General features: G+C 35.5%; 1 protein-coding gene across 4 annotated transcripts in view; it reads right to left on the bottom strand.

The window, feature by feature from the left end:
- The window catches only part of SOS1 (SOS Ras/Rac guanine nucleotide exchange factor 1), a 110,705-nt gene that overhangs the window by 25,195 nt on the left and 64,106 nt on the right, over positions 1 to 21,404 (bottom strand). For 3 of the 4 annotated variants that reach the window (XM_036334784.1, XM_036334782.1, XM_036334783.1), the window contains exons 9-15: positions 18,087 to 18,214; positions 16,663 to 17,318; positions 5,203 to 5,284; positions 4,422 to 4,544; positions 3,790 to 3,893; positions 2,131 to 2,353; positions 919 to 1,038 (exon numbers count right to left, since the gene is read on the bottom strand). In XM_036334784.1, the coding sequence (XP_036190677.1) occupies positions 919 to 1,038; positions 2,131 to 2,353; positions 3,790 to 3,893; positions 4,422 to 4,544; positions 5,203 to 5,284; positions 16,663 to 17,318; positions 18,087 to 18,214 (1,436 nt within the window). The remainder of the gene's footprint in view (positions 1 to 918; positions 1,039 to 2,130; positions 2,354 to 3,789; positions 3,894 to 4,421; positions 4,545 to 5,202; positions 5,285 to 16,662; positions 17,319 to 18,086; positions 18,215 to 21,404) is intronic. The other variant, XM_036334785.1, reaches the window with a different exon arrangement.

The following is a 21,404-nucleotide window of genomic DNA, read 5'->3' as shown; positions in this document are numbered from 1 at the left end:
AGGGCCAGTAGCCACCGCTCGCACCTGCTGCCAGCGACGGCCTCACTCACACCCGCTGCCGGCAATGGTCCCACTCCCACCTGCTGCCGGTGCCTAGCGCGGGCCCCAATCACCCCTGAGGGCTTCTCCACCTCCCCCTGCTCCTGAGGGGCGATCGGGGCAGCAGCCACCACTTGCACCTGTTGATGGCACTGGCCCCACTCGCATCTGCTGCTGGCGATGGCCCCAATTGCTCCATGCTGTCAGCGGGTGTGAGTGAGGCCAGCGCTGTCAGCGCATGGGAATGGCAGTAGCGGGAGGGGGGCTGCTGGCAGACAGGGACCTGGGGCCACAGCAGGGGTGGATGGGTGGGGGTGTGGAGGATGGGCCAAGACCCGCCCCTGGGCCCACAGTAGCCTCACAGCCCACAGTTCCTTTCAAGGTGCATGAATTCGTGCACTGGGCCCCTAGTATTGCCATAACTGCACAAAGGAGATGGATAAGAATAAAGCTGTAATGGGCTAAGAAAATGACAGCAAATGGTTTAAAGCAATAATTAAAACAATGTATTGTTAGATTTGCATCATTAATTATATGTAATGTGTATTACAATAATATCACAAAAAAGGGGGATAAAGGAAATAGAGCTATATAGGAGTAACATTTCTATACATAACTGAAATTAAGCTAATATAAATCTGAAGCTGATCCTGATAAAATGTATATGGTAAACTGTAAAGCAACCACTAAAAAAACCCACCAAAATTTTTCAATGAAAAAATTTTAATGAAATTAAAATGCTACATTAGAAAACTTCACTCAGTGCAAAAATAAAGAAGAGGAACAAAACAAGAAGTGAGACATATAGAAATAGAATTGCAATGAAATTTATAACATATCTGATTGCAATGAAATGTTAAGAATGTCAGTAATACTTACTTCTCAAACCACAGAGTGAGATTAGTGGTGTGCCGGATCATTTTCAGAAGATTAGGAGAATTAATTTCTTTGTCTTCTTTTGTCCACACACTTCCAACTAATTCTGATGGCTGTACAGCTCTAAAATCATCAATACATAATTCTATATGATACTTTTACCTCAGTATATTGTTTTATTAAGTAAATAAGTAAACAAAACTAAATTCCCATATAAACTTTCCACTTATATCAACAGAAATGTTTATGACAAGATATAACAAAAATTTTAATTATGCATCTTTTTATATATATTAAACATATTTTTATGGACGTACCAATGTACTTTTATTATTGCTTTATAGTAGCTTTTTACTTTGGACAAGGTTGGGATTTCTTCATAATATCTTTCCCAGGACTTACAAATATTATCTAACAAGTTTGGGGTAGTTCTTTTAAATAATGATATATCTGTTAAAATAATCAGCTCACTGAGGGCATAGTGATCACTACAGTTCAAAAAAATTTTTTTCTCCCCTCTAAAGGAAGAGGGAAACTCAACCACAAAAGAGTCCTGGGAAATAAATAAAATAGATTGTAACACTGATTTTTGAGACTTAGTAATGATATTTGTTGGAAGGAGATATGTAAATTTAGTCCCTTTCTTCATTTAGTAATTAAAAATAGCTCGAAATTCTAAATAATCCTCATTTTAAACTGTAAACAGACATTTTTTAGATAGTAGTTATTAACATGTAGAAAAACTGAAAAGGCTATAACTGGCCATGATTTAAATTCATAATTATAATGGCAGTAGCCAACCTATTGAGCCCTTACTTTGTACTAAGCACTGTACATATAATGAATATTTTAAACCTCACAACAGCCCCAGGAGTAAGTAATATTAGCTCCAGTTTACTCGAAGGAACTAATAGGCAGAGGGATGAAAGTTACAAAAGAAAGTTAAAATTGCCCAAGAATACCAAGCCAGCAAATAGTAAAGCTAGGATTTGAACTTTGCTTTACCAACGAGGGGTGACTGCAAACAGAAAGAAGCTGTAAATCCAGACAAAGCAAGGGGGATCAGGCAGTGAAAGAGAGGAGCCTTATTACCAGACACTTCATATACTATCTCATTTATGTCTTATTACAATCCTATAAAGCAGAAACCAGTATTTCATTTAAAAAATTAATTTCTTTAAAGTGACTTTTCAGCTTAAGTGTCAAATTACGTACCGATATAGATCTGATTCAAGTAAAGTGAGTTGCCGAGCAATTTCTATTGGGTGTAAGGTGAGCAGGTCAAAAGTCTCTATGTGCCCAGGTCGGCTTATATGCCACTCAACTGTGGGAGGTGAACTCTGAAATGTAATATTATGACCTGGTCCATTGTCTCTTGCAATTTTTTTCCTTTGGATTATTTTAGTGATGGATTCAACCCATTTTTTCATTGCTTTACCTGAAATACATTTAAAATAATATTTAAATATTTTTTACTTGATATTTTAAAAAAGTTTAAAATCATACAAGTGATACCTGATTATATCTTTGCTATAAAAAGTTTAAATGATCAAAATTTTAAAAATGGAAGTTCCCCTTTATCATTTCCCTGTTCCCTATCCTAATCTCATTTTTCTTCACATGGCTTATATTCTTCCATATCCTTCTTAAATATTAGAAAGTAATTTATTTGTAGAGATTTTTCACTTTTGTTGTTCTGAGCTTCAGTTCTAAATATTTTACAATCCTCCAAACAAAGATTTTTTTACACAAAAGAGACTTATAAGGATAGATTATACAGTCACCATTAATCTAATCAATATTGCATTTCATAAACCAAACAGGGCCAGAGGACTAAGTCCTTCATTTTTGCATGAGTTTTTTTTTTTTTTTAATGTGGCTTTGTTTTGTATTATGCATGAAAGTACTACTATTGAACCCTTTATTTTCTGATTCTCATTTAGCATGTACAATGGAAATGGAAATTAAGTTATCCAGGACATACTTATACAATCACATACTCTTTAAAACTAGAAGAGAAGCTCTGGAGATCATAAAGCCTAGCTCCTCATGTTACTGATGAGGAAACTTAAGTACAAAGAATCAAAGTGGCCCCTGAAATGATTCCTGGAGGCGTAGATGCTGCTGCAAGAACCATCTTTTATATGATAATGACTATTATGTAATACCATTGTTACATTTTCTGAAATGTAGCAAACAGATATTCAAAAGATTCTTTGGTGGCCTCTGTTTCTTGTCTCCCTTTCTAAATGTGTGCTTTTCTCAGCTGTCTGAAAAGAATCAAAGTAATTTTTTTCCAGTCATGGATCTGATGATCGGCAGTGTTAGGAACAGAACTCTTGCTTCTCGGCTCTCAGTTCACTACGCTCTGCTGCCTCGCTGATGTATGCACTCTTCACCTAATGGTGGCTCAGTAACCTCCATGGGTGGTGTCGTAATGGCACAGTAGCTCCTAATTGTCCTCTGGTACACGTACTTTCAGATAAGTGTAAAGACAGCATAAATTGAGACTTTTTTATTCCAATTCCAAAATAACCAATAAGTTGATTTACTAAATGAAAACACATTGGTTAAAAGGGTGATTATTGAGCAATTTGTAGGCCAAAAATATGGTTTGATGAAAATTTTGAAATTTTCCTATTATGCTGGCACTACTATAAACACCTCTTAACAACAATAACCAGTAATGGTATCAATTGATAGTCACTATATAGGTACTTTTATTCACATAAAACTAGGCACACAAAAAATCATACTTCAGGGTAGTAAACAATACAATATACAGATGATATATTACGGAATTGTACACCTGAAACCTATATAATCTTATTAACCAATATCAACCCAATAAATTCAATTTTAAAAATACCATACCTCTTACTGTTCCAATAAATTCCTCCATTCGCTGCAAAAGATGTGCATCTCTTTCAAAGTCATAGAAGTGGTGCTCTACCCAGTGCCGACATACATTTAATACTCTATGGCATTAACACAGAAGAATAACTACATTACATGGGAACTCCAATATAAATGTTTATTACAATGAATGGTATAAATGAAAACAGAGTAACTTTCACCAAATTAAATAATCTTTTTTAAAAAGTATGTTTTTATTGATTTCAGAGAGAGGGAGAGGGAGAGGGAGAGAGATAGAAACATCAATGATGAGGGAGAATCATTGATTGGCTGCCTCCTGCACGCCCCCTACTGGGATGGAGCCTGCAACCCAGGCATGTGCCCAGACTGGGAATCAAACCCTGACCTCCTGGTTCATGGGTAATGCTCAACCACTGAGCCATACTGGCTGGGCAAATTAAATAATCTTATAAGTGGCCTACCACTTTTAAAATCCTGTTAATTAAGACTTAGACAATAATTTCTGAAATTGGTTTTCACTCATTTTACTTCTTACCTCCTCCTTACTTGGAAAAGATCCTTATTTACTTAAACTCTGAAACAAAAGTTCAATAAAGACTTATTTACTTCAGTTACTTATCTAATCTTACCGCAGTTGTACAGGCTGTATATATTCTTTTCTAAACCTTTTTAGTTCTGCACTCAGGGGTTGATCTCCATTCTCTATAGCTATGCGATCAGCTTCTGTTGGCTCAGGCTCTGGAATTTCAAACCTAACATAAAGCAGAATAAACTAATGAAAATATTAACTATAATCAAATTATACAAATAGAAAACTACAAATCTTTTTACTAGTCCCCACAATCAAGAGAGCACTGTTAAAAATTACTAAGGATAATGTGAAAACAAGGTTTCTATAATGTAACGGTTAATGATCTTATAGATAAAGCTAACTAGAAACACAATAAAGGATACATTCAAATCTAAAAATAAATATGATTACAAAGTTATGGGATGGATATTCATTTCTGGCTCGTGTAATTATGCTAAGTCAATTAACATAATACTTTTTAAGGGTAATGCTTGAAAAGTTGACTGATCTTTGGCTGGATGAAACACTTTTCTTGATTATAGTATTTGTTTACTGACAACCTCCATTTTCTTTAACTTGTGGTATATTTGAAACATTCTGTTTAGAACATCTAAATCATCAAAATTTGAATTTCCTGAGTCTAAATTATATATTTTATATATATTTAAATAATCAAAGTTAACATATTATTATAAAATAATGGTCTTCTAAGAGATTTTGTTTCTTTAAAAAGTGCTCATGAACTACAATTTAAACTCATCCAATATATTTCCAAAGAACATATAAGATCTTAGTTCAATCTTAAAAAAAAATAATTTAAACATTTAAAATTGACAGACCTTTCTATTATAAGACTCAGTAGTTCTTGAGGTTTACAAAAGGATCTGTATGTTGTAAGAAATGTCCGAACAAAATTGGGATCTAAGAAGAAAAAGAAAAAAATCTTATTAAAATCTTTGATTCAGAATGATTAAAACTATTGTTTACATTTTCAAAAGAGATCAAATAGTCTATTTTAAAATGTTTTGACCACATAGAATGCTTTGGACTTTATAATGAACTGCTAGACTTAGTGCTTCTTAAATTAGTGGCAAAACTATGGATACTAAAATTTTACATCAGCCTATTTTCTTGACCTCTGCACAACTCTGACTAGCTGATGTTAAACTCATTATTGGCCACAAGAATGTGAAGAGGAGAAGGGAAAGGCAAAGGCCACGCATGGAAAGAAGCTCCTACCTGCTGCCTGGACCTCAGAACATCACCAGTTGGTTTATCTCCCTCATAAAGAGAAAGGCCACAGCAGTTATCTATTACTTTTCCTGACATCCAGCCTGACTTATCTAAGATCAGTTATCTAGGTGTCTTTCAATCATGTTAACAGAGCACACAACTAGAAAGTGTATCTTATAACGTTAAATACAGTTTCTAAATTATTTTATTTGCTAAAGGTTTTCCTTAATTAAAACTGCTAAAAGATGCTACAAACACCTATAAGTTATTAAAACTATTAAATGTGCAGAGTATGCTGATTTAGTTATATTCACAATTTTTAATTCCTTTTATTTCAAATAATCACAATGAGGGTTCAGTCATAAAAGCAGGAGTCTCTGACCCCTGCCAGCAGAGGACCTACTTTTCATTCACATCTCCATGAAGTAAGACAGGTCGTTGGCTGAGTATGACCACTTCCCCAGGCCTGACCTATTGCAGTCTTTGCCTGATAGTATTCTCTCAAGTTGTGTCATCAGCACAAGAGACCTGGGCTGTCATCTTCTATATAAAGAGGGGGAGAAACATTTTTCCACAGTGGGGAAAAAAATCACTTCTATAACCCAAATTTTATCAAGGTCCACATTTAGTTGCAAGAGTCGGTTAAAAGGAAGAGGAAAGAGTACATTAACTTGAGTTTTTACTGGGAGAATCCTTTCCCTATTTTACATTATGGCCTGGTAAGCTCTAATTCTATCCTATGTAATAAAAGGCTAATATGCAAATCGACCGAACAGCGGAACAACCAGTCGCAATGATGCACACTGACTGTCAGGGGGCAGATGCTCAACGCAGGAGCTGCCCCCTGGTGGTCAGTACGCTCCCACAGGGGGAGCGCCGCTCAGCCAGAAGCCGGGCTCATGGCTGGCGAGTGCAGCAGTGGTGGCAGGAGCCTCTCCCACCTCTGCAGCAGCCTCTCGTGCCTCCGCAGCAGTTGGACATCCCCCGAGGGCTCCCTGACTGTGAGAGGGTGCAGACTGGGCTGAGGGACCCCCCACCAAGTGCACTGATTTCATGCACTAGGCCTCTAGTCCTATATAATAAGAGCCTAATAAGCAAATCGACTGAATGGTGGAATGACCAGTCGCTATGATGCGCACTGACCACCAGGGGGCAGACGCTCAATGCAGGAGCTATATCCAGCCCGCAGGCACCCGGTGGGTGCCAGCGGGAGCCCCCTGATCACACTGCCAGTCGCCCTGCAGAGGGAGGTGACCGGTGGCAGCAGTGGGGGGCGGTGGAGCCAGCCAGTGAGTGGGAGGTGCCAGGCTGGCCAAGGCAGGTGCCAGCGTGGGCCCCCCAATCGCCCCAGAGATCGGCCCTGCCAGGCCTAGGAACCCTATCCATGCACGAATTTCATGCATCGGGCCTCTAGTTGAAATGATAAACTCATTGAGAGTATCAAGTACATACCTTTATTTTTGTTAGGCTATACTAGTATAGACACTGTGGACCGTTTATAAGAAGTACAGTGCCTTTTATTAGCATAGGATTTAGCAAGAATCAGAATTTTTTTGGAAAATTTCTATTTAGGCTGATTCTGTCTGATTAAGAACCAACCTAAATTTAACCTTACAATAAAATAATACATTAACTCCCCCCCCCCCCCCATAAGCTAATTCATGGACTTACCACAAAACTGAAATCTATTTCCCAACTGATTAGTATATATGGTCATCAAGACAATAAATTGATTTAAATATCAGACAATCTTGAATTTAAGATTAAAATGCCTTTTTAAGTTAAAGAAAAATTTAATGACAAAAATACATTGGTTTTGCCCTAGCTGGTTTTGCTCAGTGGACAGAGTGTCGGCCTGCGGACTGAAGGGTCCCAGGTTCGATTCTGGTCAAGGGCACATGCCTGGGTTGCAGGCTCAATCCCCAGTAGGGGTCATGCAGGAGGCAGACAATCAATGCTTTTCATCATTAATGTTTCTCTCTTTCCCTCTCCTTTCCTCTCTGAAATCAATAAAAATATATTTTAAAAAAATACACTGGTTTTAAATGTCCCTCTTCTCCTTTTGCTTTATACCTTCTGAGGCTAGAGTGGGTTACTGATAAAAGTAATTTAAACACATACAACCCTTTAGTAATTTCCTTTGTTGGTATTTTATTGTTTGTCTTCAGTTACAGAGCTCCTCAAACGTTAAAGACTAATGTCTCATCCAGAAGAAAAGATTTTAAAACAGAAGGCTGTACAAGATTTTAAAACAGAGATTTATATCGGTTTCATCACAGTCCTCCCTTTCAAGAATCTTCTTCCTGTTCTGCAAATCTATTTGTAAGGTGAGGCTACTCAAAACATCATGTGTTTAGGAAACAAAAGCAGTGGCTATGTAGAGATGCTGAGGTGTCACTGTTGGAGAGAGAGCTCAGATCTTTAGTACAAAGTACTTCAAGAATCCCTGATTTCTGTTCCAAATTTAGGGTGACCCATCCTTTTTTTAAAAGAAAAGTTTGTTTCAGTCTAAAAGTCTAAAATCGGTATCCAGATCCATTTCTTCTCAAATGATACCTGTCAGGCTGATAAGTTGTGGGGTATTCAAGGTACTTTTAAGTTGAAAAAGAGAATAAAATTCTTAGTGAATTAAAAAAATTATTTAAAAAAATTGGCTATTTTTAAAGGCATTCGATTTTTAAAATGGTAATAGTGTGGTAAAGGCCTTGGGGGGCAGGTGAGAGCTGGAAGAGGGTCACTGGGGGAAAAAAGGGAACATCTGTAATACTTTCAACAATAAATTTAAAAAATAAAAAATATTTATTATAGTAAATAATAAAAATGCAGTTTATTTTAAATCTATAAGGATATTAATATTGGATGTAAAAATTACAACCTAGTGAAAGCTCACCCTTTTGTAAACTATAAATAATATCTAATAAATTGAGAAATAAGAAAAAATAAAATAAAGTGGTCTTTTCATCTTAAGCCAAAACCTCTGGCCATTTCAGTCCATTAGTAACTGATGACAATGCTGAGAGTCATGTTTGTGCATCAGTGCCACACCGGTCCAGGGGATCCCATCAATTCCTGATGTCTGTTCTGCAAAGTTCTCAAGCAGCATTCTCAAAATGTATACGATTTCCCTGAACTGATAGGGCCTGGGATATTTTTTCTTTTCTACATATGAGAGAAGTAACTAAGACTTATCAAGGGTTGCACAGTAGAGTGACAGAGATGGCACCATAACCTAGATTGTGTAATTCCTGGTTTTTTTCCTACTGCATCACATAATCTCCCTGAGTTAAAGGATCTCTTAATGTTTATGCTGCTGTGAGATCTAACTGGAAAGAATCCATAAATTATATAACCACTATAGAAATTTACATAAAATATTAATTCAGGATCTTGGGCAAAGGCACTAGCAAGTCATCGAAAAATTGGCAGTCTAATTGTGATTCTGTATTTCATGTTAAGCCTTCTTCCAGATTTTAGGAAATAGCAACTGTGCCTTCCTGTACACTGCATTCAGAAGTTTCTGAAGCTGGCAGTGAAATAAACACTCCCACAATCAACAGTTGTACTAACTTCTGAAGTGACTCAAGTTTAAGTTGTTTTTAGCTTGATTAGAAATGAGTAGTCTTGCCAAAAGAAAAAAACCAGCAGAGGCTAAAAATAAACCAAAAATTTGGCAAAAGTTTAAGTACTTTCAAAAAATTCTCTTAAAGACTGCATATATTACCAGGACTTATTAATTTAGACTATTTTTAGTCTAACGCAGTGGAAATTTACTAATGAATGAATAACTTTAATATTAATAAAGGACATAACATCTGCATTGTAAATTTTATACAAAAAGGATACGTATTTCAGAAGCTAATTTTATTTCTATTGATTTCCCCATTTCAGTGATTGTAACCACGTCACACCACTCTGAAGACCTTTAGCTTATTGGTGATATAAAGGACTAAGATAATTGATATTTTTAAAATACCCACTAATAAAGACAGGTTATATATTTTGTAAGAAAACCAAGAACTGGCCCTGTCTGGGTAGCTCAGTTGATTAGAGCATCATTCCCATATGCCAAAGATGCGGGTTCTATCTCAGGTCAGGGCACATACAAGAAACAACCAATGAATGCATACATAAGTGCAACAACAAATTGGTGTTTCTCTCTCTCTCTCTCTTCTCTCTCTCATCTCTCTCTCTCTCAAATCAATAAACAAGTTTTCTTAAAAAGAAAACAAAGGACCTACTTACATTTATCAGGTAATCATAAAAGCTAGGTTTCATATTGCCTCTATTAATTGTGAGTAGCAGTTATCTACCTATATTATAAAATGATTATTTCAGGGACAATGGAAGGCAAATGCATAAAAACACAAAAGCCAGGCTGGTTCGATTTTAAAATATAAGCATAAACAAATATTTGTGGAGAAAATTAAAATAAACTATTTTGATAATTCTTTTTTCTGTTTATCACTTGCTTATGGATATAATTCCACAAACCTCTTTCTCAAACTAAACCGTAATAGATTTCAATATAAGCAATGGCAAAAACTTCCTCTGTGGTTTTTCTCTTCTGACTCAAATTCCTGTACCGAGATTTCTACCACACTCACTAGCTGCTCAGCGTCCCTCTCTCTAAGCAAATACCTGCCAACCCCCATCAAGTTCCTGGTCTAGGCCCAGGTTATGAGTTATTGTTACTATTTTTGCTGGTTTTCTAGCTGCCCCTTTCCCTCTAAAACTGTTCTTTTCTTTTTTTTAAAACATATTTTATTGATTTTTCACAGAGAGGAAAGGAGAGGGACAGAGAGTTAGAAATATCGATGAAAGAGAAACATCGATCAGCTGCCTCCTGCACACCTCCTATTGGGGATGTGCCCGCAACCAAGGTACATGCCCTTGGCCGTAATCGAACCTGGGACCTTTCAGTCCGCACGCTGACGCTCTATCCACTGAGCCAAACCGGTTAGGGCTAAAACTGTTCTTATACAGATTGCACAGTTCTTCAAAATCTGAGGAACTCAGAATATACTTACATTAATGTTCAGAATATAGCAGATTAGATTTTAGGTGATAAATTCAATCCTTTTTATCTTATATACTTATTTTGATCCCTACATGACATTTTATTTGGCAAGGTCAATGAAATGTATGAGATATTTATTAACTAGAGTTATTTATGTAAAGAATACCCCTCCCCCAGTCACCACAGTGAACCAGTTCATCAGGATGTGTGTTCACGTGATCATTCTCCCTTTAATACAGCCATTTAAAAAGCTACAAGAAACAATAAGCTCCTCAACAAGGATTTATAAACAATCACTCTTGAATTCCTTACAAAAGGAAACAGACCGCTACGCTGACGCACAAACACTTAAAAAAAGAGAATTTAAAAATAGAACAGCACTGCCCTATAGATCAAAAACTACTGAAAAGGTTTTTTTCCCTAAATTAAAACACACAAACTGAGCTTATACAGTACACAAACTCAAAAGAAATCTGATACAGATTTTTGAGGATTTTCTATATGAAGGCATAAAATATCAGTAAATACTTTAAAGAAAAGTATCAACTGGCCTTTTTTTTTTTTTTCCCCAGTATCGTTTTCCATGAAAGGGAAGTTCACCATGCATGGGAAACACCTTTTCCCCACACTTCAATGTGAAGAGCTTTTATTTCCATATAATGTCAGTTCTGAATTATTACCTCTACCTCAAACTCACCTCATTTCTCTAAAACAGAATAACAAACCAGACATAGCATCACCAAACATTTCTTTATTTTGTACTTTATTTCCTGTAACTATAACTAAAGTGAAATTCCTACTCTCCTCTTCTTTATGCATGTTGCTTTGTGCCTTCTTACTGTATAGACAAGGAAGGAAACATCTCTTCATATCCATGCTGGATTCAGAATGTTCCGTCTAACTAAATAATTTCCCCTTAGCTCTTTGGGTGAATTCCAAAGTTCTGATATAGTTAGTGAATTATTATATGTCCAGAAACACTGGATCTTAGATTCCATATAAGACCCTGTTGCAATCTTTTAAGCAAGTAAGCACTTTCTAACTCACCTACATTTAATTTTTTCTCCCAGAAAGCTTTCTTTTACAGATAGACTAATGACTGGGTTTTGTTAAAAAATAAAGTTATGATGACCAGTATGTAACTAAATAATAAAATATTTTAATTAAAATGAAAGTTTATAGTTAGAACTTTTTACCTATTTCAATAAGAAAAAAAATTGCTCTGACTATATCTTCATAGACCTGTTTTCCAGAAATTAATAAGCCATTTGTATACTGGCAATTCAAACCAAGCAAGTAAGTTTATTTTTTAAAAATATATTTTTTTATTGATTTCAGAGAGGAAGAGAGAGGGAGAGACAGAAACATCAATGACGAGAGAGAATCATCGATTGGCTGCCTCCTGCATGCCCCACACTGGGGATTGAGCCCGCAACCTGGGCATGTGCCCTGACCGGGAATCAAACCATGACCTCCTGGTTCATTGGTCAATGCTCAACCACTGAGCCATGCAGGCTGTCTGGGCAAGCAAGTACGTTTCTTTATTTTTATTATTCAATACACATAATAAAAATATTATAATTAAAAGAATTCACCTTGTATGAGTCAGTGTAATAAGGTAGAAAGTATATTCTATTAAGGGTCAAGAAACCTAATGTCTAGTCTTCATTCTGTAATTACCTGCTGATATGACTTCTGGCAAATCACATAAGCTTCAGGGGCCTTGGGTTTTTGTCTATAAAGTGAGGAATTGGTCACCTCATCTAACACTAGTAATCTATAGCTTTATTTCATAAATTATTGCTAAAATACTTGAGGGATCAAGTTAACTGGAAACAAAGTGAAGTCTGAATTAAGTAATATTAAATTAGTTTCCCTTTTGCTTTTTATGACAATGTGTGACCAACCTATAATCTAAAATATTACCTGTAAGTAGTTCTTGATAGTTATTAGTTTCTCATTGTATTATAATCAATGTCTTATTATAATTCTATACAATATAATTAAAATGTGCAAGGTAAATTTTAGCTTTTGTTTCGATGTAAGCCACAACTTGCACTGTATATTCTCCAATAAATACCTACCAACCAACTAACCAACCCCCACCCCCTCAAAAAAAAGAAAAGAGCAGACCAATAGTTCTTAAAGAGGGAAGGTAGGGGAGGGTGGGGGTAAGGGGGTGATCAACCAAAGGACTTATATGCAAGCATATAGGCCTAACCAATGGACACGGACAACAGGGGGGTGAGGGCATAAGTGGGAGGATAGGGGGTAATGTGGGAATAAGGACACATATGTAATAATTTCATCAATTAAAAAATGGTAATTTGATCTGTTCTCATTGCAGTGAGGACTCAGAGTTCATGTGAACTAGACTGCTTAAAAAATTACTGCTTTCATGTTTTACAAATTTATAGATGGTCTATTAAAAGCACACTCTAGCCGAGGCCGGTTTGGCTCAGTGGATAGAGCGTCGGCCTGCGGACTGAGGGGTCCCAGGTTCGATTCCGGTCGAGGGCATGTGCCTGGGTTGCAGGCACATCCCCAGGGGGTGTGCAGGAGGCAGCTGGTCGATGTTTCTCTCTCATTGATGTTTCTAACTCTCTATCTCTCTCCCTTCCTCTCTGTAAGAAATCAATAAAATATATTAAAAAAAAAAAAAAAAAAGCACACTCTATTGGCAGTAATACAGTCAGTAACAGACCCTACAGAGAGCCCAAACAAACAAATACTACTAATTTGTATGTGCTGTAAACACAACTCACAAAAGCTGCTTGTGGATTCTACTTATACCATTAATACATTAAGGACGTAAGATAAAACAGTGTAAATTAAACCTCAAAAGAGGAAAAGAAAAATGTTAAAAAACTTGGCCACACACTTTTAAAACCAAAATTGGCATTTTATTCTTTAAGAAATTAAGGAAAGGAATTTTTAAGAAACTTAAAAAAAAAAGACAATCTTGTCACTTTAAATTTTTATATACTTAACTTTGCAAAGTTCTATAAATCTAGAAATTTAAGTATTTTATATTAATTAAAAAGATGACCATTTAAAATATCACTCTATTCAAAAGCTAAAAATTAATATAAATGAGAGCAACTATCAAAAGTAGCTAATATAATACCATGCCAAAAGTACTTTGTCCACAGACATGGCTAGCATGTACATTAAGACTGCCAACTTTATAGAAAAACTGGCAGCTATGCTTGTTCAAATTTTGTTAGTTTTAAAGTGTCCTCAAAAAATAAAAATAAAAAAGGTCCATAAAGTGAAAAAAGTGTCTTCTTTCAAAATAATTAAATAAAGGCAGTTCTCCAGAAAAAAACATTTGATTGTAGTTCTGCAACTACTTATTAGTAATTATGTTAGGTCTGTGAAATACAGCATGCAACTTAAATAAATAAAATTTTAATCATTAACAATTGAGTTTTATAGAAGCAATTATATTACAAATTTTGGAATCAAATGTCTTCCAGTTCAAATACCACTGAGTTATGATAATAAACACTTGTAAATCTTCAGCATTTGCAATTTATATTTCTCTATAGGAAAAGATAGTAAAACTTCTGTCTTAGGAGTTTTACTATTGATTAGGAGAATTAATTTTACTCTAAACAGTATAAGAACTCAAAGATTTTTAAAATAAAATGGACAATTTAGAAAGCTTAAGCTAAAAAATTCTGTGAATCTTCTAAGACACTTAAAAATCAGAACGATGTGTCAAAAAGAACAAATTGAACTTTTATAACCTTAAAAATTTCAACCATGCCGAAACCGGTTTGGCTCAGTGGATAGAGCGTCGGCCTGTGGACTGAAAGGTCCCAGGTTCGATTCCGGTCAAGGGCATGTACCTGGGTTGCGGGCACATCCCCAGTAGGAGATGTGCAGGAGGCAGCTGATCGATGTTTCTCTCTCATCGATGTTTCTGGCTCTCTATCTCTCTCCCTTCCTCTCTGTAAAACCTCAATAAAATACATATTAAAAAAAAAAATTTCAACCAAATGACTTGTATGCATGCATATAAGCATAACCAAGGACACAGACACTAAGAGGGTGAAGGCATGTGCCGGGGGTGGGAGGGAGGCTGGAGGGAGGTCAATAGGGGAAAAAGGAGACATATGTTCTACTATTTGTAATACTTTAAACAATAAAAGAAAAAAGTAGCAAAGAAATAAGTATTTTGCAACCACAAATTTTGGGTAATTTAATAAAACATCTTTGTAGTTGTATTCTGGATCTTAAAGAGAAGTTAATGAAAAACAACTAAATATATAAGTTATATTAATTACTGATAATTGTACCTTCTCTCAAAAACAGTTTCATATGTAAAATCCTAGGCAGCTTATTTAAATTTCCTGTGCCTTTACTTATTTCAGCGTCAGTAAAATACATACATTAATTATAGAAGTTTCTAAGTGAAAAATCAATAGTAAAATTGGAATCCCAGACTAGTCTTCTTTCACTATATTCATCATATTTCAGCCATGGGCTTAGTTTAAAAGCCAAACTGCTTTTAAAATTAGCTTATGGAAAACACTATTATTTTGCCATGAAAAAGGCTAGCAAAAGAACTACCAATTAGAGGACAAATAAAAAATAAAAACAAAACACTGGCTTACTCAACCCAGAGACATGTGGAGATAATTAAACAATTTTGTATTTATAAAGTGCTTTGATGTCACTTATAAAAATATTCTAACCTAATTCTACATTTTTGCAAGGTGGCCCTGATAATTTCCAGGACATACAAATAGTTCTGACTGGACATTTAATACATCAAATTGATTAACAATATCAAATACTATTCACCTTTATTACAGTGGATTAATGGATATATTTAAAAGCTTAATTTAACTGGTTCCAAAACTGTTTCTAAAGAGAAGTGAGAACCCACTTATAGGACTTTAAAACTGAAAAAAGATTTCCCCAGAAACACATTTCTGGAGATAAGAATATATTTAAGCAAGAAGTATGGAGATTTAGGTTAACATCCACTTTCAACTATTTAATAATAATACATTTGATTTTATATATTTTGGTAATAAAAACATTCTTTGAAAATAAGTTTGCATGTATATTTACAAGAGCTTTGACATACAGTATTTCACTTACTCTTTCCAACATATTTTAAGGTAGCTGTTGTCACACTGATTTTTGAGATGAAAAACTGAGGTTCTGAGACCTTAAGGAACTATATAGAGTGAAGGTATAAATCCAAATTCAATGCTCTTTCTACTATACCACACTCTATAGTATTTTACAATTATCAAACCTCCTAGTATGTAGGGAAGTTGAAGGTTGAAGAACATTAGATTATCATTTGTTACTTAACTTTATTAGAAGAAATAAAATTACTTAAAAACGAATCATTATATGTATTCCTTACCTCTTAAACATTATATTTAATTCGGCCTCTAGCAATCTTCGTAGGTGTTTTGGACATGTTTGTCTTTAAAAATTGCCCTGCTAAGGTGAAACTGTTTTCTTCAATAATAGCAGTTGTAAAAAGCAAAACAAACAAAGAAACTGAAAACTTAAATGATTTCCAGGATTGCCAAATTTAGTTAATTTTTAGGAATGGAAATTAAGAAAAAGCAATGTTGTGTATGTTTGTACTACTAACACAATTTTGGTGATGGATGTATAGTAATATTTTAACTGATTTTATAATCTCAGTAACAGAAAGAAAAAAAAGGCAGAGATGTAAAAAAGTTTCAAGAAAGACCCTAATGATGATGATTTATCACTACTTTTAGTTTTGTTGCTTCCATTTTCTAACTGGGTAAATTTAGCTAAGTGACATTTAGTTTCTCATTTATAACTCTAGTTGTAAAGTTAAAATAATATATGTAAATGTGATAGGAAAAAGTATAAAATTTCGAAGAAATATAAATGGCAGTATTTTCAATTTTTAAAAAAAAGAACTCTGATAATGCGGAGGTCTTGTGTTAGTTTGCTTTCTATTTTAGGCACAATGACCAGTGCAGCAGAGAAAATCAGCCTGAAGCAGGAAAATAAAAGTCACAGGCAACTTCTTATTTCTTACCTGCGTACATATGGTATGTGAGCCTCTCTATAAGTTTAATAACAGTTCCTGCTTTGATAATTGGAATTCCAGCCTTGGGCTGCATGTTTTCTTCAAATATTATATTCTCTTCAGAGTCAGGTTCTGCAAATCTATAAACGTCAGCACTAGGGAGCCTCATCTGCTCCTCCTTCTCTTCCTGTAGCATTGTCACATCAAGCATCCTTTCCAGTGTGCTCCGGTACTGTAAAGATATCAATGCTGCCATCCAATTGTTTTTCTCTTCAGCTGACTTGGCAGAAAATATAACACTATTTTCGTCTTTTAAAATTATTTCAAAAGCATGCTTGTACTCATTGGTGTCATCTTTGTCATTAATTTGTACCTTTCTCATAAAAAACTTTTCTTTAAGACGATATTCTGCATTGCTAGCACCAGGAAGTCTTGGCTGCCCATGATTTGATTTACAGCAAATCATTAAGCCATCAAAGAGAAATATGTGTCTCTCATGTTTGGCTCCTACACGTGTAAGAGTTCCTTCCATTATAAACTCATTGCAACACTGTCCAATGTCTTTTCCCTCCCAACCATCAATATTCTTCTGAATCTCATTCATTTTCTTGATTGCTAGTTGTTTCCCCTTCATTTGCTGACTATAAAACCGACATGCAGATTCACTGGGATAAAGGAAAAAACATTATTAGTACACAGACAACAGAGAACCTAAAATTCATGTAAATAAAGGGCAATGTAAAAGTATATTTTAAAAAGTTACGTTGGGAAGGTTTTCACTAATTCTAGAAAGATGTTAGTGTTACAAAATTGCACAATTTTGGAAACAAGCAACACAATAGAGACATTTCTTTTAGTGCTCTAAAAAGAAAAATGACTATGGACAAAATTCTGCCTTATAAATTCAGCTACAGAATAATTATTTCTACCTTGGCTATAGATATTTAGAATAACAAATATTAGAAAGTAGCCCAATATAGTGAAAAACAGTAACTTAAGAGGTTTAAAACATATTTAGAAATGCTCAAAAAGACCCAAAGTTAAAAAACATGCACATATTATCATTAGGAAACTGGAAGCAATAGTATCAGAATTAATGCCTCAAATTATATACTCCCTAAAATAAGGGATACCTTGACAGAACAATGATGTTGATATAAATCTATCCAATACATTTGCTCTATCTCTCCTTGAGCTTACCAGTTGACTCTCAGGAGATCTTGTCTGGGAGTATGCAAGGAAAATGCACAATATGAAAGGTTTTTCAAACAATAACAAATTCTCTTGGCTTTGATGTCACTTCCTCTGAAAGACCAAGCTTGTCACTAAAACTATTTTTTCATTGTTTACTTGAGAAGGGAACTGGGATCTCTGAATTTATACCATAATATTCAAGGTGAAAAAAAGGATTATAAAAAAGCAAAAATATTCACCTAAGTCTTCGTTTTGCAAGACTTTTAGAACATATTTTTTCCATCCCACTCTGAACATTAAGTAAAGCTGTTATTGCTTGTTTCAAACATTCCTTGTCTTCTTGATCTTCACTCTTTTCTTCTAATTGCTGTAAAGTGAAAATGACAAATCTAAGCTAGGAGAACAGTTTGGACTAAATACATACATACATAAATAAATAAGCTCATTTCATTTAAGGATAAAGCTAACATTGGTTCTTCCTACCACAATAAAATTTTTAAACATGTGAAAATATATTAAAATTCTTTTTCTTCTTTATATATTACTATCCATATCAACATGCAAGTTTTTCCACATTTAAAAAAAAAGAGTAGAAGGAGTATTAAAAGAATTCACAACCTTGTGACAGGCAGTAATGTGCAGTTTCTCAGATGCATATTACTGAAAAGAAATGAGTGATATACACTTTTTTTTACTTCATAGGACTCTGAACAGAAGTAGGCACATAGGTGAGCTTTTTTTTTTTCAGTGTGGAATTCAGCCTTAGGTTTCTGATTCCAATATTAATGTTGTAGGTAATGGAATGATAAAAAAGATAAATGTACAGAAAAATACGCAATATAATGGAGAGAAACTTGACACAAAATTAAGGATCAAATTTTAACTCTACTTCTGTGTGACCTTGGGGCAAATTAATTGATTTCTTAGCTTCATATTTCTCATCTGTCAGATGAGTTTTTTAGTATTTTAATAAAAAGCCTGTCCTGCCTACTTTATAGGTTTGCCATTAAAAATCAAAGCACTCTGAGATGATCCAAGATGGTGGTGGTGTAGATGAATGTTACAATCACCTACTGCCAGGACCAAATTGGAATTACAACTAAAATATAGAACAATCAACTTGAACAACCAACTGAACAATAGCTGAAGAGAAGGCTTATAACCAAGGATTTACAAAAGCCATACTGCGATTGGTAGGAAGGGCAGAGACTGAAGAGGGATATCTCAGCTGCAGAGGTTCCTCCTGAGGAGCTGGGGTCTCAAACCCAAGCTTGGTTCCCCATCCCAGAGCACCAGAGCCAGGAAGAGGCACCCACATAACTCCTGGCCATGAAAATCAGAGGGAATTCTGTCTGCCAGGGAAAAGCAGGAGTCATAGAGACACAGGTACCCTCGTAAAGGTCCAACACACAAAATCTCATTTGCAGCCACTTACCCTAGGCTCTGGCTGAGAGAGTGGGAGCAGACTGGAGTCCCATGAGGAGAGACTGGGGTTTGTGGCTCTAGGGAGACAGCTGCCAGGACCCCTGTGCTTAGTCCCTCTCCAACACTAGCAGATGCCATTATTCTTGGGTGGTACTCTCCTCCATATGGTATCAGCCTAGGGCAGTGGTTCTCAACCTTCCTAATGCCACCACCCTTAAATACAGTTCCTCATGTTGTGACCCCCAATTTCATTGTTACAAATTGAACATAATTAAAGCATAGTGATTAATCACAAAAACAATATGTAATTATATATGTGTTTTCCGATGGTCTTAGGCGACCCCCTGTGAAAGGGTCGTTCGACCTCCAAAGGGGTCACGACCCACAGGTTGAGAACCACTGGCCTAGGGGAATGCAATAGTCCCACCCTTTGGATTCCCTGTTGCCCCACCCTGCAGAGCTCATGCCCTCCTGAGGAGTCATCTACCTGGGCTAGGGTGTAGAGGTATGGACAGACTCAGGAGATGTCAATGACTGAGTGGTGTAGCTTTGGAGCAGGGGCCATTCCCCCCACTTAGTGGTACCCATGAACCTGACTGGTACCTCAAGAAACAAGAAAAATCTCAAATAAACGTTCTAACTTTACACTTTTAAAGGAACTAGAAAAAGGACAATAAATGAAGCCCAAAGTGAGTAGAAAAAGGAAATAGTAAAGATCAGAGCAGAAATAAATGAAATGGTCTAAAAAACAATACAAAAGAGCAATGAAACCAAGAGCTGGTTGTTTGAAAAGATGAACAGGATTGACAAATTTTTATCTAGTCTCATCAAGAATAAAAGAGAGAGGACCCCAAATAAATAAAATCAGAAATGAAAGATAAGTAACAACTGACTCCACAGAAATACAAAGGATTGTAAGAAAATATTACAAACAATCATAGGCCAACAAATTGGACAATCTGGATAAAATGGTTAAATTCCTAGAAACATACAATCTTCCAAAACTAAATCAGAAAGAATCAGAGAATATGGATAGATTGCAACTAATGAAATTGAAGCAGTAATTAAAAAATCTCCAACAAACAAAAGTCCTGGACTGGATGGCTTCACAGGTGAAAGTTATCAAATATTAAAAGAAGAATGAACACCTATCCTTTTCAAAATATTACAAAAAATTAGAGAGGAGGGAAGACTTCCAAGGTCATTTTACAAGGCCAGCTTTACCCTAATTGCGAAACCAGATAAAGACACTAAAAGAAAGAAAATTATAGGCCAAAATCTCCGATGAACATAGATGCTAAAATTCTCAACAAATTATTAACAAACAGGATCCAGCAAAACATTAAAAAGATCATATACCATAATCAAGTGGGATTTATTCCAGGGATGCAAGGTTGGTACAATATCCACAAATCAATAAACGTGATATATTACATAAACAAACTGAAGGATAAAACCACATGATCATATCAATAGATATAGAAAAAGCATTTGATAAAATACAGCACCCATTTATGATAAAAACTCACAGCAAAGTAGGAATAGAGGGGAACATACATGACAAACCCACAGCGAACATCATACTCAATGGGAAAAAACTAAAAATGTTTCCATTAAGATCTAGGACAAGACAGGTATGTCCCTTTTCACCACTCTTGTTCAACATAGCACTAGAAGTTTTAGCCACAGGAATAAGACAAGAAGTAAAAATAGAAAGCATATAAATTGGAAAAGAGAAAGTAAAAGTAAACAGAGGTTGTGGTATCTGCTGCACAACACAGAAGAAACGAATTTTCAATTTAATTCAGGAAAACCAACAACACACACACACACACACACACACACACACACACACACACACACACACACACACTGAATCCCCCAATCCAAAACCAAAAAAACCAACAATCCTCAACACAACAAAATCCAGTTATCTAGCACACATACAAAAAGAGGGGGGGAGGGTAAGCAGCCTATATTCAGGGGAAAAAAGTCAATTTATAAAAATTGACTCCAAATGGGCCCAGAGGGTTGGTTGGATTTAGGAAAGACTTCAAAGTGGCTTTTATGATCATGTTCAAAGAATTAAAGGAAAACATGGTCTTATTAAGTGGATAGATAGGGATTATCTG

Source organism: Myotis myotis, unplaced genomic scaffold, assembly GCF_014108235.1.
Source record: "Myotis myotis isolate mMyoMyo1 unplaced genomic scaffold, mMyoMyo1.p scaffold_m19_p_14, whole genome shotgun sequence".
In the NCBI taxonomy this organism is placed as follows: domain Eukaryota; kingdom Metazoa; phylum Chordata; class Mammalia; order Chiroptera; family Vespertilionidae; genus Myotis; species Myotis myotis.
This window is presented reverse-complemented; position numbering and strand designations above follow the sequence as displayed.